Source organism: Anopheles ziemanni, chromosome 3, assembly GCF_943734765.1.
Source record: "Anopheles ziemanni chromosome 3, idAnoZiCoDA_A2_x.2, whole genome shotgun sequence".
In the NCBI taxonomy this organism is placed as follows: Eukaryota; Metazoa; Arthropoda; class Insecta; order Diptera; family Culicidae; genus Anopheles; species Anopheles ziemanni.
In genome coordinates, this window is record NC_080706.1 from 97,474,587 (window position 1) to 97,492,511 (window position 17,925).

Consider the following 17,925-nt stretch of genomic DNA (forward strand, 5'->3'; position numbering starts at 1 on the left):
CTGTCGCCTTCCGCACCCCAACGATCTCTTCGTGCGATCGGCGCATGACTCATGCGAAATACCCACGCATACCCAAACCGACTCACTATCCTGGCTTTCCTTCCAGGTGGGCCGTTTGCCTGGAAATTCATTTTTGGTTTTTGTTGTATGCGCGCGTAGTGCCAATTGTTGCAGACTTATTCTTGGAGATCCATTGAAAAACAATGCCTTGCCCACGCACCGGTCAAACGGGAGCGTTGGTCACCAACATGGCATGTACGGAAAACTGGGAAGAAAGAAAAGTCACATTCGATATGCTTAGAATGGTATGGAAGGGGGTAGTAGTTTTAAGGAGATGATGCTGGGGATGAAAATAGATGGTTCTAAACACACACCACATAACATATCGTAGAACAGCATTGCTAGATGGAGCAAACCAAACAAACACTTACATAGAACAACTAGAGCCAGAGCACGCATGCTCTTTGGCAAAGTTTCAATATCCAAAAAAAAAAAAACAACTTTACATACAGAGAAGAACTGATATTTTACTGTAAGGATGAAGTTTTCATCAACCGAAACTAGGCTTTAAAAGTTCTGGTGGAGGAAAACTCCGCAAAGATTAATATAAATTATTGACAAACAACTGGCTAGTAGTACTGGTTGAAGCTTAGAGCAAGGAAAAGTTTTATCAACATAAACTAGGCTTTAATAGTTTGTGCCGAGAAACTTTTGCAAAACGAGTAGAATGATAATAACAGTATGGAGTTTAGTTGTTATTGTGGGGTATCAAGAATGGGGAATGCTTCATTCCAGGAAGAATATCCATTGCTGCAGTTCATCCACCTATCGCACGGAGTTTTCCAGGAGGGATTCTGACAAGTTGGTCGGTTGGTTATCCATTTATTATGTTTAGCTCTATCGACTACCCCACATTCTTCTCAACACTCCTTCTTCAAGTATTCCTCGATTTCCAAGGAAAACGTATTGCATGGGTTCATGTGTGGGTTTGTGTTTGAGAAAGCAGTAAATTTAAAAAAAAGCAGCGGGATTTAAAAAAAAATTGCACTGCACCCGTATGCGATGAGGAAATATGATCATATTTCTCTAATGACGCCTCATGCGTCATCATAAATCGATACTCTTTTGGTATTTCCGCTCTTGTGAAAAAAAACTAAAAACTAAAGACTCAAATACAAACCGCGAAGATCCAGGTTTTATACTGACAATCAGACTCGTCCGATTTGCTGTTGGTTTGCTTCAGGCTTGAACGAGGTATGCTCGATGTAAGCCATTCCTCGGTTGTATCTCTTCATAATCCAGACCGTCCAATAAAAGATATTGCCGGATCAAACACTTTACTGCAGTCATTTTTTGTTTGGCCGGTGTCCGGAGACTTGAGGCTTGAGACCGTATATACAACCGATCATATTCAACCGCAATTTAACTCGGATTGGCAGTCTCGGAAACTTAAGCCCGTTTTCATAATATACGATGCCGTAAATCATGAATGGTGAAATTGGTTTTACAAATTGCTACAAAATGACCTTTGTTTATTGAAGCCGTTGTCTGCATTACCGTTTCATTGGATTTTGAAACAAGCATCACCGTTGCGGGAAAATAACTAAACAAAACCATTATCAATTGATATTCAAGAGCGTCTGTGGTATACCTGCAAATATTAAAAAAATACGAAGATCACTGTCGATCGTGAAGGGCAATGATATGTGATGGTCTTCGATGCTCGAAAATGCGTGCGTTTAACCACCCCGTCACAAACATGAAAAAGCATACACTTGCCCACACAATCGATACTGGAAAGCGTACAATTGTCAAATTCACACATTTCAATACCATTCGTCGATCGTTAACCACCTTCAACTAACAATAACCATTAATTAAAGAGATTTCACGGTTCTTCCCAAAAAATGTAATAATCTACCAAAGAAGAAGGAAAAAGCGCCATTTTCAGGAACGCCACCAAACGACGAAACTTCGTGAAGAAGCGAGAATAAGAAGGCAACAGAGAAAGAGAGAGAGAGAGAGAGAGAGAGAGAGAGAGAGAGAGAGAGAGAGAGAGAGAGAGGGGGGGGGGAGAAAGAGAGAGATGGAGCGATGAATGATCTTCTCTGCCTTGTGTTGGTCAAAAAGGGTTGGTCCGTCTAGGTGGAAGCCGGTGGTAACCAACTACTTGAAAGGCGCAATTATCCATCCATCCCCACAAGTCCTCATCACACAAAAGCTGGATTTTTTCTCCTCGGTGTTTGTGTGTGCAAAGGCCTCTTTCCAAAATGTAGAAAAAAGGATAAGGGAGAAGACAAATCACAAATGAATCTTCCAGCCTTTTGCGTACAATCTCTCCTTCCGCCCAGCATGAGGTGGACTGTAGGAAGATCGCCTGTTCATCGTGGTATCGCGTGGACTCGCGAGACATGAAATATTCGCTGTCGTTCCGGGCCGTCTTTCGTTACTACAACCTCTTCCCGGTTCCCCCAAATTCCTCCACCGGCCCATGAAGGCTCTGTGACCCCAACGAGAAGAAACACGTTGGTTTGATTTACGTCCTCCGTCTCCGTTTGCCGAATTGCCCTGCGCCCTTGGAGGGACTTTATTCTATACTCCACAGCCAAACGAGGGAGGCTGTGTATACTGACACTTCATAAATTCTTCGTTACCTTTTAGCCCTCTCCCCATACACAACCCTTTACTTGTTCTCGTTTCGTTTCTGGCTCCTGCTACCCTCTGACCAGTCCGAATGGTTGTTCATTTTTCGTGTACCTTTTTAACGAAAAACGAAAAAGCTGTAATACTCCTTTTTCCGACCAGTCGCTCTCACATTGGGCGAAAAACGATCTCGAGTATCTTCACTCCCTTCCTTAAATGCCGTATCCACCACAAACTCCCACTCTCTCTCTCTCTCTCTCTCTCTCTCTCTCTCTCTCTCTCTCTCTCTCTCTCTCTCTCTCTCTCTCTCTCTCTCTCTCTCTCTCTCTCTCTCTCTCTCTCTCTCTCTCTCTCTCTTTCTCTCTCTTTCTCTCTCTATCTCTCTCTGTCTCTCTTTCTCTCTCTTTTCCATGTTTGGCCAAAGTTCTGTTTCGTTCTTCTGGTGCGCGATCATCTCTTCATTTTTACGACCTTTAGCCAGGTCTGGTTCTGGTCTCCAGAACATACCCCATGGTTCTATGTTTCGTATTTTGGCTTTCCATTCCATCGCTGCCTTCTTTCTTCATTCCGTCGACCTTCTTCATGCCCTCGTTCGCTAACGACAAACAAGCCAACGATCAACGACTCTCTGGGCTCGACTCACAGCAGACTCCTGCTGGTTTTTAGCCTGTTCTCCTCTTGGCAGGGATTTTTCCGTCTTCTCACATTTTTCCTCATCTTATTTTTACCGTCCATTCCTGGTTCCTTCTCATTATTCACTTTACAACGATATTTCAGATCCTTTTTTACTGTGTGTTCTTTCCACTATCGCACACTTGATTGATTTTGCTTTTCCCACCTTCCTTTTCACCTTCATTCGTTTTCGTCCCATCGCACTTGCCACCCACTGTATCATTCCATCACTCTCTTTCTCTTTGTCGAACGTCCATCTGGCATCCTTATTTCTTTCTTCCCTGGCATCTTTCGCACTAGCAAACGAATTATTGAGCTTTCTCGACGCCAAACTATGAAAAAGCAACTCATCCAATCATTTTATGTTTTTTTTTTTCTTCAACTACTGTTCCAATCGCTCCAACGATGCCCTCTTTCCTCTGTTTACTTCACTCAACAGAAGAAACCGCGAGAGAAACCAAGATGGGTCGATGCACGAACGCATCGTAAAAAGAGACGCAAAAACTTGTTTTGGAAATTTACTATCTTTTCCCTGGTCCACCCTTACGAGTCGTGGTTCTTCAAATACTGCTTCGTCGTAGCTGCTTTGCTCTTGCCATTATGCCTCCCACGACAGGACGTAGCGTGAAGAAGTTGGTGCGCGGAGAGCTTGTCCTTCCATGGACTCGCTTCCTATACCAGCACAGATTTTCGAGAAATTCTCTACTTGTCCTTCTTTTGTTCAGCATTTTTTATACTCTTTTTGTCGTTTCTTGGAAGACAGATAAATTGATCGTTTCCACACACAACATTGACGCACAACCAGTACGGGTCGCGACAAACGCCAGGCACATACTTGATTGAGCTTTTCGAATCTTTTGCATCAAACTTTTTCTATTCGACATTTAATCGTTTACGATTCGATGGTGTTCACTTGTTTTCCTCGTCCTTCTTGGTTGGTAGCGCACCTAAACAGTCTCTCTATAAAGAATAATTTCAACCCGATTCGTCTACGATTACCTTCGAACTAAAACGATTATTTTGCGTGCTGAATGACGGTTGCCACCTGATTAGCAGACTCTGCTTTGTATCCAAAAGGACACCCTCTCTAAGAAACGGGAGGCACAGGTGAACGCAAGAGTAGGACTGCTCCAGCTGGTTTGTTTGGTGTGGTGGTTCGTTTTAGCTGATTCTCTCTTTTATTTGCCTCACTGCCCCAAATGGAACGGATCTTAATGCATGGGTATATAATGCTAACACATGACTTTACAGCTATCAACAATACGTAACGCCAAAGTGTACAAATTCAACGGCCTCAAGGCACTAACACACACGTCCACACACAAACAAACGGAGTACATAACTTCAGAACGCACAAACGAAAAGGATCTTTTGACTCCAAGATCATTTGCCTCATATTGGGCGCAAATTGAGCCACTAACAGCGGAACATGTATATATACATACACACACACACACACAGACCTATTGAAAGGACCAAATAGGAAAAGAATAGAGAACCAACCTACGGGAAGCGCTACAATTGTAGGAAAAGGAAATGGGAAGACTTTTCATGGATGTGGTGTTGCTGCTTTGCCGGTACACTACCTATCACTAGCGATTTGACTACTGCTACTGCTGCTCCGACTGCTGCCATTGGTGACTGCTACTGCTGCTGGGTTGTTGTCATTGCTGTTGGCTGCGGAAAGTGTCCGGCTGGCTTCGGTTGAAGGCATTGCCAGCGGTGGACCACTTCCGTTGGCCAAGATCCCCGTCGGCGGTGTTGTCGTCGTTGGGGAGAGATCACCGTTTGTCTGCTTGCTGCCCGTAAGCCCCAACTGCCCACCGTGGTGCTGCTGATGGAAGGCAGAAGCAAGGTGGTGATGGTGATTCTGGTGGTGCTGATGGGCAGGATGTAACAGGAACCCGCTGCTTGCGGATCCACCCCCCGAAGAAGGTGGGCTGGACGGTAGCTGCGAGCCGTTGGGAGAAGAGCTGCCTCCGAGCCCGTTGCCGGTGCTGCTGTCCGGCAACTCTTCCTTGATGGCCATGGCGGTAGTGGAGGACACCGAGGAACTGCCGGATGAGGGCGGTGTGTTGGGCAGCAGTGGCGGGGACGTTTTAAGGTTGAGCTGCTGCAGATGTGGCGGGATCTGGAGGGAGGGCGTGGACGATGACGACGATAGCGACGACGACGACGAGGACGACGACGAGGATGACGACGAGGACGAGGAGGAGGGCGTCGGAGGAGCGAGTGTAGGCGTCGAGGGCGTCGGGGGCAGCAGCGAGGCGGAAGCTGCCGGATTTTTGCCGAGGCTGGCCGAGGGACCATTGGAGGTGCTGGAGGAACTACTGTTCAGGTTGGTCGTCCCGTTGCTCGCCGACGAGGACGCCGAGTTGGTGCGCATAGTGTGATGATTGTTGTAGGGACTGAAGTTGTTGCTGTAGCTGTTGTTCAGCTGCGACCCGCCGATGCCCGAGTCGTTGCTGATGTTGTTCAGCTTGTCGCTGACATTCTGGAGGGCTGCAGCAGCCGCTGCAGCCGCTGCCGCCGCCTGCTGATGATGATGCTGCTGATGGAGGTGATGCTGCTGGTGGAGGTAATGTTGCTGCTGCTGCTGCAGTTGCTGCTGGAGCTGTTGCTGCTGCTGGTGCTGCTGTTGCGCCGAAGCAATCATCGACGCCAGCCCCAGGTGGTCGTGGTGGTGGTAGAAGTTGGTGGGCGTCGCGGGGCTGGCGAGCAGATTGAGCGGCGATGCGATGCTCGTAGAAGGCGACTGAAGACTCGAGAGGACACTCAAGCACCGGGGACTCGAGAGCGACTGGTTGATCGACTCACGGTCTTCATCCTCTTCGCCTGGCGACTTGCTGCTGTCGTCCTCCATGCTGCCACAGCTCCCGATCGCGTCGTCCGACCCGTCCCCCCGATCCCGACCACCCTCGCGATCACTGCTGCCATCGCCTCGGTCGCCTCCCCCCGCTTCCTTGTAGCGGATGCACTTTTTCTTGCGCCGGCACGGCTTACACCACTGGTTCTGTTGGTCCAGTCCGTATCGCGCCCGACACTTCTTCATGCTGTTCCCCCCCGGATCCGCCGGGCTGCGGTCCTTTTTCCTCTTCTTCTTTTTCGCCCCGTACCCGTAGTTGTCCCGCGCCGTCCAGCCCGGGTAGAGTTCCATGTGCAGCTGCCGCTCCTGGCGTGCCTTGTCGTAGTACACGCTCTGCTCCTCCCGCGACAGCGAGTGCCACTTCCGCCCGAGGATCTGGTTGATCGCGGCCGACTCCTTCAGCGTACACTCGGCCACCACCTTCGCACGCATCTCCTTCATGTAGAGCATGAATGCATTCAGCGGTTTCTTCACGTGACTGCGCTTCTTCTCGAGGGCCGCCTCCCGTTCCGCCAGCGACTGGTGCTTGTGACCGCCACCACCACCTCCACCGCCGCCGTTGTTGTTGTGATGGTGATTGTGATTGCCGTGATGGTGATGACTGTGGTGGTTGTGGTTGGTGTGATGGTTACTATTATTATTGTTGTTGTTACTGTGGTGATGATGGTGGAACGACGAGGACGAGGAGGAGGACGATCGGTGGTGGTGATGATGGTGGCCGGACGATGGCTCGTGATCGTTGACCGACCCTCCTCCTCCTCCACCACTCGAGGAAGACTCCTGCTTGATCGGTGCCCCACCCTGCCGATCGCACCGGCCTGGAATATCCTGCTTCGGGCCCGGTGTTATGATCGCCGGATGACCCGGGTTCAGCACCGGATGCCCTGGGTGGATGCCGGACGGCAGCAGCGTGGGCGAGTACCGGTAGAAGTCGCTAGACAGGGACGTGTAGATCTGGAGCGACGACGGGTAGGGCGTGCGGAAGCCGGCCGCAGGACTGTACAAGGAGGGCGTGTGCCAGGACGGAGCCACCGGCAGCATGTCCGGACTGAGCATCGGGTAGGGGTACTGGCTTGTGGGGAAGCTGTAAAGCGGGGGCCTCGTCAGACTCATTGTCTTCGGGTCGAGCTGGTACGGCAAGATGCCACAGTGGGCGGGCGGCGGCGACGACAGGTGATCTCCATTGTGACAGAAGAATGGTGGCAGGTTCATCTTGTTCGCCATCGATACCGGAAGTCCTCCGGGGGCTCCATTCGCGTACGAATAAGGTGGAACGATGTAGCCCATATTGAAACCCGGGTGGGGAGCTCCATGCGGGAGTTTCCCTCCCACACCTCCCGACCCGCCACTTCCTCCATACAGCGAGCTGCTGCTTTCGTGGCGTGTCGTGCCATTCTTGACCGTTTTCTCTTCGCTCTCGGTCAGATCGATGAGGCTGGACTTTTCTTCCAGCAGATTCTCGGACAACTTCTCGTCGTCGCGGTCACCCTCATCCTTGAACACCTTCACCTCGTCCGTGCTGCCCAGCTCATCCCCAGTAGAACTGTTGTGTGGCATTTTAGCACCAATTCCCCCCGGTGATCGAAACGTATTTGCGTCACTTAATGAGAAACCTGGGCACAGAAGTTGAGATTAATCTCCACTGCACTGAGCACAAGTATTTTGCTATTTTTTCACTTTTTTGCTTTTAGGATAAGGCACTTGGAATTTGATTCGATCTATGAAAATGCAAACTTTTTGCTCTTTGACTCGGCTGGTCCGAGACTAATTACACATTATGCGCAAATATTTTCCACCTTTTTCCTTCAACTTTCGTTACACAATAACACACACATTTTCATGCTCCATCTATTGGCCCTGCTTCACAACTTCATTATCAACTTTCTTCTTTTTTTTTTTCTTTGCTTCCGGTAGTTGTAACTGCAAAAATGAACGCGCGCGCACTCGCGAACATAGAATAATTTTTTGCACTTCGTCGTTGCAGCAAAATTGCACCTTTTCTTATGAAAACTACCTCCCTCCAGTGGCAACGCCAACCGCTGCCAGTGTGGGTTCTTGAGTGGCGAGAAAGGAAACTTCTCCTGACATCACATGTGCTTCTCGGCCCGTTTGTCACTTCACTTACACTTCACTGCCACTGCCGCTTCCACTACACGTGTCGATGACCAAGTGGGGACGCCCAGCAGCTCGTTGCCAGCGTTGGTGTATTTTTGCCTACTGGTCGCCGGTCTGGTTACTACCGGCGCCATCGGATGCGACCTCTGCCGTACTGCCGGCCTTCGCTGCCGCTCCTGCTCCGTTTCTGGGACTGATCGGGACGGGGCGGCAGTCCGATCATGTTCCGGTGTGTTCCCGCACTTGCTGTAATGGGTTCCGCATGTAAAATGTGCACCCGACCTGCTAGCGCTCACTCACGCGCTTCTTCCCACTTGGTGCGATGTCGTCATCCCGCGGGAGATCGCAAAACGGCAGATGATGCTAAATTGTATGCACAAATCGACAACGGATCGCCCCACCGGTGTCGTGCAAGTTGTAAATCGCAAAACACACACACACGCACGCGCACGTCCAAGCACGTCTAATTATCGGCTCGCTGGCCACCCCCGAGAGGAGCTGCGGAGTGATAGAAAATGGCCTTCGTGGGCGCCCGTGCGGTCTGTTTTTCTTCGTTTTCTACTGGAAGGCACAGCGAGTAGCGAAAACAACAACGCCGCGACAAATGGTGCGAATCTCCGGGTGATGATCTTTTCTTCTGCTCTGTATTTTTGCCTAGTTCTACACACACCCGGGTGGACCCTTGGCGACACTATCTCTTGCGCCTCTAGGAGCGCAGTAGCACTTCTTGCGCCACTCTCGCCTTAGGACAACTCTTTAGCACTCAACTTAATCAAATCCACCACAGCTTCATAGCGATGAGAACACGCAGCAGCGCAAGTCGCGCAGCTACAAAGAAAGGGTGTGGGAGGGTGGGAAAGCGGGAACAGTTAATCTCGCCGACACTTTTCCCCGTCGATCAGCTCCACCATCTGCGTATTCACGTCTGCTTCGCAAAACACTTCCTTTGCGGATATAAAAAAGACACGCCTTGTTTCTTGCTTACGTATGACCGTGATCCGTCAACTGTGTGGTGACAACTATTGACGACAATATTCAACGATGGAACCGCTTTTTTCGGACTGGATAATGGCACCTCATCCCATTGGGGAATGGGTTCGCGATCTGTGGCGCCACAATAAACCGACGGCACTTTGACACTGGAGTAGGCAGGATTATCTTCGCACTCCCTCAAAGGCCGTGGACTTTGCGCAGAGTGTCTTCCGTATTTACCAGCTGCACAACGTTGTCACACAGCACAACGACTGGCTAGATAGTCGTCCTGTCCAATTTACGTTTGTTTTCCGCACGCGGTGACACGGGTAGGTTTACGTATTTGTATGTTTTCGTTGTTTTTCGAAGGGCGTTACTGTCCGGCGCGGTTCAGCCGTGTTCGATTTGTTCGCGACTGTCTCAGACTACATGCGGAATTCAACTGCGCCTCAAAGGCAAGTGTGCTGAGGAGAGAGCAAGCAAACTACGCTAGCTGAAAGCGTATCGTATGTTGTCTCTGTTTGGTACATTCTTTGGGTACGGTTGACAGTTCATTTGGCCCACCATGAATTACGCCTACCCAGGTGGCCATATTGGTAGTTGCCGATTCAGTGACCCTCGCCTGAAGAAAACCCGATGCGTCTTCAAGGTCGAATACCGATTCGGAAGCGGTGAGCGCATGCGCAAGCTCGATGATTATCGATGATTCAAATTAACCGTTGTAAATTAAGCACAGCCAGGACATTTATTGAAAGATGTGGCATTACACTTGTTAAAGCTGTGGAATTGCAGAGAGTAATGAATTTTCTTTTGATAGTGAACTATCACAATCCAATATAGGACAATTGCAGTAATATTCTTTGCTTTGAAATTGTTGAAATGTTTTAACCAAAGCAACAACAACTCTGCTTCGATGTTTTAAGTTGCAATAAGTAGGAACAATATTTACAATAATTATACATACCGCGTATGTAGTCTGGAATGCTTCACCAACTTTTTAAATTTAAAAGATTTCCATCTACTACACAGAGCAAAAGATCTATAATAACATAAACATTAAAGTACGCGTAGTTCGATTGAAACAAAACCTACAATTTTGTAACAATTTTTTTTTGTGTTTGATTTAGAAAAACCAATTCATGTAGAGAAAAATAGTTCACATACATGATAAACTTTGTAAACATTTTCTAAAGGTCGTATACCTAAATACGAAAAAAGATTGGAGTTGCTATTTTACCTTAAAGCTATTTTTCAACAAACTTCGAGAACGAGCATTGTGGTTCTACTAAGATCGTTTAGGAAATGCCTACACCCACAGATGCTGTGGATCGATGAGAGAGGGTGGACACTTTCCAAACAAAACAAACTTATTGCCATGTTTGCATTTCTGAGCAACCTCACCACAGGTTCTGCCCGGTGGTCGGGATAGTCCACACACGTCCTCATGTTGTTCGATACGGCGATAAAGTTCTTCCCAGTTCAGAATTTCTTGGTGGAACCCAACTTACCGTACCCCGAGAAGGTACTTTTCTAGTGTGTGGCTATGGATCGTTTTGTTTTCCTGGTGGTCGCGACATGATGTCGCGTCAGGCCGCTCACGCAAGCATTCCCAACTACAACTTTGTTTCTCCTCTCTGCACAACACCTTCTAGGTTGAAACCATTTGCAGGTAATCTTACGGGCTGGTAAAAAATGGAAAAAAAACGCATGGGAGAAATTAGTCCCCCGACGCAATACAAATCAGTCGCAGGGTCGGAGAGATGGATGGTAAGGTACAAATAAATAGTAAAACCTTTTGTTATCATGCTGTGCAAATATGGTTCAATATCTATTATGGGTACGCACTTGTTTATCTTTGTCCTTTCCTTTTATTCTTCCCAGTGCCCTGCCAACCCACACGTCATGCGAAGGCTGTAAATCCATTGGTGTTCGGAGGTGAACCTTCCAAGATATCCGGCACCTTCGGCGATACTCTGCGGGTGCGCAACAAACCCAGCGTCCCGAAATCCTGCCGAGCGGACTGTGCGTGAAAGCGATAGCGAGGTCCTACGCAAACTGTTCTAGTGGGATGACGCGGTTCAAAGGATATTATTTACACCTCGATTCTGACTGGAAGGGCTCGATCGGATTGTTGTTGTCCGGCGAACCAACCGGGTAAATTTTTTTGTTCGATTTTTGTGTTTACTTTTTAATCTACCAGAACGAATATATTTCTCGGTATTCGGTACGGTCGTGTCGTTTTGGGACACGCTCCTTTGGAAGATCCCTAGGCTGGAATTTAGCTTCGCTGAACTCTAACCGTGTACGCCTCCCACGATGACGGCAATGGTTTCACTTCCCTTTTTTGACGAAGTCATGCATTTAGTTGCTTTTTTCTCTTGTTTTTGATTGTAAAATCAGACGGAAAATGCCATGCCCTGCGGGTGCTAGGAACGTAACGGTTCATTTTTTAAATGGATTATTTTGGTTTTTGAAGGAATATATTTGAATTTGCCTTCCTTAGGGTAGGGTGTATTACGGAAAAGCATACTGGAGATCGGAAATTCGATTGGTTCTTTGGAGCACGTATGAATTGACGATGGTTTTGTTTATGGATTCACTATAACGGATGATTCTCGTGCTTGGTTTATTTTTTCCACAAATTTAATAAACATCTAAAGTCTTGAATGAATAATTTTTAACTAACAATACCATGAGCAATGTGCCTGTTGGTTGATTGGTTCAGAACAGAGCAGAAACCAAATTTTGACAATATGTGCAACGCAAATTAAATACGTCCACGATGCTGGGCGTGCGAAAGAAATCAGTGGACTAGAAAGAACTTTCGAGGGACATAAGGCTCAATCTACGGAACAAAAGATCAAATTTTACGTAACAACAAAAAGTATAAAATAAAAAAATAAGTTAACCTGGAACAAACCAAGCAATACAGTGCATGTCTCGGTTGTTCTCATCCCTATCTTCCTGGTTGTTGTACGTTCTGGCTGGTACGTTTCGATGGCAGGTTCTTTCCTGGAGTAAGTCGAGGTTCTTCCCGGGATCCCGGAGTCATTAGGGAACGCAACGAGGGGTCTCAAAGCTGTCCCTTTCTCGGCTTCAAATTCCGTGGCCATATCGCAAGCAACGGGATCAATGGGATTCCGGAGCAGGTAGACGAAGGACAAGGATTTTTCATGTTGCCTTCTATTCCCGTTTTTGCTTTCCTTCATGTGTCTGTCCTTGCTTCACCAGGCCTTCGATGTGATCAAGTCCACGGCACGGGGTCGCTCGTAAATTGTCTACTGCTTCTCCTCGCATTGCTTCCCAGTCGCCGAAATACTTTTTCTTTCACGTTTTCCACAAAACCATTCGATCGCGCGTCCATCCGTCCATCCATGCTGTTTTCAATTCATGGGCTCTACTGTGATTGCTACGGAAAGGGAGATCTGCGTGAAGACCAAAGGAAGACGTGCACAAAAAAGACAATATCTTGAACCCTAAATTCTAAGGGTAATTTATGACAATCGACCCAAAGTTCTGAGGCCAATGAGGCTTAAAAATAAACCAAAACAGTCTCATGTTCATCATCTCTCTCTTGGTCTTTTTGTCTTGTTTTCTTACGTTTCCTCTTCCTGTCCTCCTTGTTTGTGATCCGTTCTTTGTACTGTAAAAAAAACTTATGGCAATCAACAAAGCTTCTGCTAAACTTTGCAGCAACACAAACAAATTCAAATGTTTCGCAGGCCGATGTCAATGGTTAAGCAAAGGAGGCTTATGATCTTCTTCCGGCTGATCCTTTCGTAAGACCATATAGGCAGCAGGGTTGGCTCTAATTTAGGCAGGCTGGTATAAGAAGCGGAGCTGCAAAAAGCCGCTAAAAAGCGCCTTTGGAGTGATGGAAAATTTTCAACTCGATGAATACCTGGTGACCAAGTAAGCTTGAGTGTCATACTGATCTTTGCATTCTCGCACAAAACTGACAGTCGGATGACAAGTTTTGACTTGACTAGACAATGAATAAAATTGGCCCGTAAAGAGTCAGGGGAATTGGCGCTAGTCTTTTATATGTGTCAAACCGTGAAGGTTTATGAATGAGGACGACGACGAGTTCAATTCGCCGGTTCAACGCCCTTTGGCGGATTTGTGTCATGGATCTAAGTATTGACCTAATTTCGCTTTTAAATCAAAGACGATTGCGATCAATACTATGCACGGGTGCAATCTTATGCGAAATGGGATGACGCAGGCGATTCGATGGACGATTAGTTCAGCCACAAGAAGTGGCACAATCCCGTCCAACACGCGTCTTGCCTGTGTGGTACACTTCAAAGGCCCTTTGCCGCCAATGGACGAAGGTTGAGCCTGAAGGATAAAAACGACACAGAACATGGGGAGGATCACACTGTGGAAGTCGTCATCTTTCTTGTAGACGTGGTTAAGCGCCCATGAAGAGGAGATGATGTTGTTGATGATTATTGACGGTTGACGGAACCGTGTCAATATTATAAACTTGTCAAAACACTGGTGGTAGGTGGTCGGCGGATCATAGCAGGCGGTGTGTGCTCTTTTTTATTTCCTATCCATTTTGGTGTGGCGAATAAATTCGTAGCTTGTCAAGGTAAATAATGGAACGCTAACGTGGTAGACGCGCTTGTTAAACTGATCGTATGTCAATTTTTGGGTTAACGTGGTAATTATTCCTTTCGCTATCCGGCGGCAATATTCGTGCATAAAGGAAATTATACGCTTCGTTAGCCCCGTCGATCGTTTACTCGAATGAAGAGCTTTTAGGTGCGTGTAGCAACCGCTCGTTTGTACTCACATCGACGTGTGCGGAGTAGGGAGTTAGAGAATGATGATTAGATAATTACTCGTTGAAACGATGATATTATTTATTTACCTTTTCGAAAGAATGGTTACTGGTCGAAGCAATAGCCACTAATGATCCTTCGTGCCGATGTGTGTGTTCCAAAACTATTCGACCTTAATTTTATCTCGTAAACTATTTGGGGGTCCGCGGCAGCCGAGCGGTAGCGCCGGTTAGAACATCGGCCCATGAGCGCCGGGGCTCACCACCTCGACGGCGTGGGTTCGAATCCCAACCGAGACCGGACCCTCCCCTGTACGAGAGGACTGACTATCCACGTACAACAGGGAAACAAGTCTCGTATGCCCTTAACGGGCAGGCATGACCAAGAGGTCGTTACGCCAAGAAGAAGAAGAAGAAGAAACTGTTTGTACATTGTTTATCGTTTATATATATATTGATACGAATATTGAATATTGAAGACCATTGATGAAAATAAATTTTCATTATCCTAATTGTGGTGGCAAGCTGTTTGAAACTGTTCATGTATTGCATATTGAATCAAAATGATCGTTTTGTGTAGATAAAAATTTGTTATTTTAAGCAACTTAGTTTTACAGCAACTAAAAGATATATGTAGAATAATTATCTTCAGTGAAAATCTTGCCTAAAACATCTCAATGTAATTATTACAACACTCTTATAACTGTACAACTCTGTTCCGAATAGTATGGAATCCAATTATTTCTTTAAAGCGTTACGCACTTGGCAACGGCTTTGTAACGTTCGTATTCAAGTTTAAAATGAACGCATCGAGCGACCTCTGTTGGCTAAGATTTTGTTAGTTGCCTACCTTCGGGCTCTAACGCTTCAGATTTGACGACCGCAACGGTTTAATATTTTTCCCCTTGATTCCACAAAGGAAAATTCATGATTGCCGTATTGTCGGCTTCGCTTCTGAAGTGCAAAATTTTCACCAAAGTGCACCTGGCAGTGATCCTAACATTGATTCACCGTCCACAATCACTCATGGAGTCGTGCAGCACTTCTGTTTGTTGTAGCTCAACAGAAGAATATATGCGACCCATGTGATCTCTGCTCTGCTCTGTTATAGTCTATCGTTGCTAATGGATACATATGTAATCCGGTTGCGGTTGTTGTGGTATTGTTGAGGGTTTTGAAAAAAGGACAACCAAGATGTTCTATCTGCTATCGTCCTCGACGTCACTGGCGTTTCCGTTGAACCCAGTGGGTGATGTAGTCTTTATTTGTTAGTTTCGGGGGAAATCATCAAATTTTCCGTTTATTTTTCATAGTTTACCATCGAATATAATGACACATGGTGGTTAAAGGCTATTGGTTGTAGTATAACTACTTGGGCGCAGTAAATAAAGTCATCATCAACCATTTTTTCGTCGCATTCGTTGCTGTGAATGTCTTCCTCTGTAGTTCCATTGTTAGGTTGTGCCGTTTGAACGCAATCATAATTAACAATCGCAATAAAAATCAAGCAAAACTTTCTCAATAACGAATGGCGGCTCGTTCTGAAGGGCTTATGTTGTTGAAGAAAAGTGGCCTATGGCGAGTGGAAGATCTGAAATGGCCATCAAGTCGTAAAGTAAGTCCGGGAAATGGTGGTCCTTTCCGGGTGACCGTTCCATCCGGGCCCAGGGTTTCCTTTCTTCCCGCGGCGACCATAAATCAGTTAAGCAAATTCATTTGCTTTCAGTCAAAATTTTTCTTCGTCACGATCGTCCACATCCCATCTCCATTCTTTTCACGGTTGCTCCCGCGTATCTCGTCACCTCGGGACTAGTCCCCCATATCACACTCATCGCTTTGCACCCTGCGTTAACGTAGGCGTTGATTTTCGTTTTGGTCCAGTTTTTTACGATGCTGTTGTGCAGGCAATGGCAAAGAAAGTTACTCATTCTTGTTCACTTTTCAACACATTTTTAGCATCTAAGTTGACGGCCGATTTCTTTATGATGTTTGTAGGCTAAGGCGTGCAAAGGTAAGCAGCGACCCTCATGCGCGTGTTTACGACGAGAAAATTTGTTTCTTTTTCTGTTTGACAACTTTTTCATCACGGCTTAAAGGCATATTTCATGTGCGTTTACCATTTGTGGTTCGAATCATTTGTGGATGAAAACGTGGAGGAAGCAAACAAATTATCCTGCTTTCACGTTGGTGGAAGTGACCGCACCACGCCTCGGAAACTTATAAAGTGACCCGGCATGTGATGAAAACTGGTCACCGCAGAAACGTTTCGTAGCCGTCATCAAGTGCCATGATCGTTGCTTGCGGTGTGCATGTGTTTGTTAGTTGTGTTTTATGTTTTATGATGTAATATCTGTTCGAGGTGGAATGCTTTTCTTTTACTTTCTGCAGATGGTTTCGAATGCGGGGGCATTTTATGGACTTATGGTTTTATGACACTGAAGCGGCAGCGCTTCCACATCGATGAAGACGCCAGCTAGAGCTAGCTTCGAGCAACAGGGTGATTTATCGAAAGCAAACCTGTAGAGACAAAAAAAGAAAACTAAAAAACCTCATAGGCTGGGTGCTAATCTGATGGGTACTTGCCACCAGTCCGTGTTCTCTGCAAGATGATGGTGGACGTGGTCGCTACTAAAACGTGTTCCACGCGCTAATCCTTTTCCTCAGCTTTGGGGAGGTGTTTGTGGTGGACTTCTAATTTGAATTCCACGGACTAGCACTTGATCACGTTCAGACCGCTGCGTCGTTCAGGATGCTTGGAATGTTGTTGTCTGAGTTTGTGGTAGTTACGGGAAGGCGATGGAGAAGAGTGGCGCATCTACTTAATTTCCTCAGGACACCTTAGCCAGTTTTATTGGATGAAGATGTTGAAAGAGAACTAAGGCCTCTCAGAGGGGTTTTGTTGTGTCTATACGTTCGAACATCAATTTCGATTCCTTCATCTTTCGGAAAAGACTGCTGTCTTTTGATCGGATTAACGACACAGAAATGGTAAATGCATGGCAATGTGATAATAGAATGGCATTTCATGTGTAATGAATGCGAAGGAGAGAGCACGCCGTTTGATAATTGTTTGTGAATTTTCAATTAATAGTACGGGTACATTTATGAGTGTGTTTTTAATGCCGGAAAGTTACAACAGAGTGTTAGAACATGGTTATATAGGTACCTTCAAATGGGTAAAACAATTTCAAGTAAACAAGTTTTATGATCGAATTCCATTGAGCAAGAATTGTCCTTGCTGCTGCTGTTCTCATTGATTTATGCGTTATCGAAATTGCCACCCAAGCATAAATATGTTGATAGCTCTTAAACCAATTTTATGACAGTTTTAGCTGTATCAACATTATATACTTTTTTATTTCGGTAGAAAAAAACGCTATTATACTTGGAAAACATTCTATTCCATTCAGGCTGTTCACTTGTCTTGATGATGCCAATATGCCTTTGGGTTGAAATATGTGCTTTTTTATCGCAAAAACCTTGCGATACCAACCAAGGATCAGTATTTGATTGGATGTGAATCGATTCGATGAGAAAAAGTGCCAGAAAAGAAGAGAGAAAATGGGGTAAAAGGGGGAGGAAATGACACTTTTATTTCCTTTCCAATGCACTGGTGCGTAGGTTTTTGTTGTACCGATGCAATATTCAAAGCACATCCAGTGAGCAAGCCAACGCGCTCGTTCCGGTGCCAGGGTCCGAGCAGTTATGTAATGACCAGCGCCCATCGCCAGCGATACCCAGGGGATTAGTGACACTTGTCATACCTGTACAAGCTGATTCTGGCAGCTTGGACGCCGAGTGCTTCATCTGGAAAGAACGATGCGGAACTCCCTCGCCGAGATCGGGTCGTCACAACGGGCTCCCTTGG

General features: G+C 46.4%; 1 protein-coding gene across 1 annotated transcript; it reads right to left on the reverse strand.

Annotated features, from left to right (window-relative positions):
- Positions 1-240: 240 nt before the first annotated feature.
- Positions 241-9,661, reverse strand: LOC131289173 (protein pangolin, isoforms A/H/I/S-like). The gene is made up of 2 exons (XM_058318382.1): positions 4,902-9,661; positions 241-265 (listed from the first exon to the last, which is right to left on the reverse strand). The coding sequence occupies exons 1-2, from the start codon at positions 7,736-7,738 to the stop codon at positions 241-243; spliced, it is 2,862 nt and encodes a 953-aa protein (XP_058174365.1). The 5' UTR covers positions 7,739-9,661.
- Positions 9,662-17,925: the final 8,264 nt, after the last annotated feature.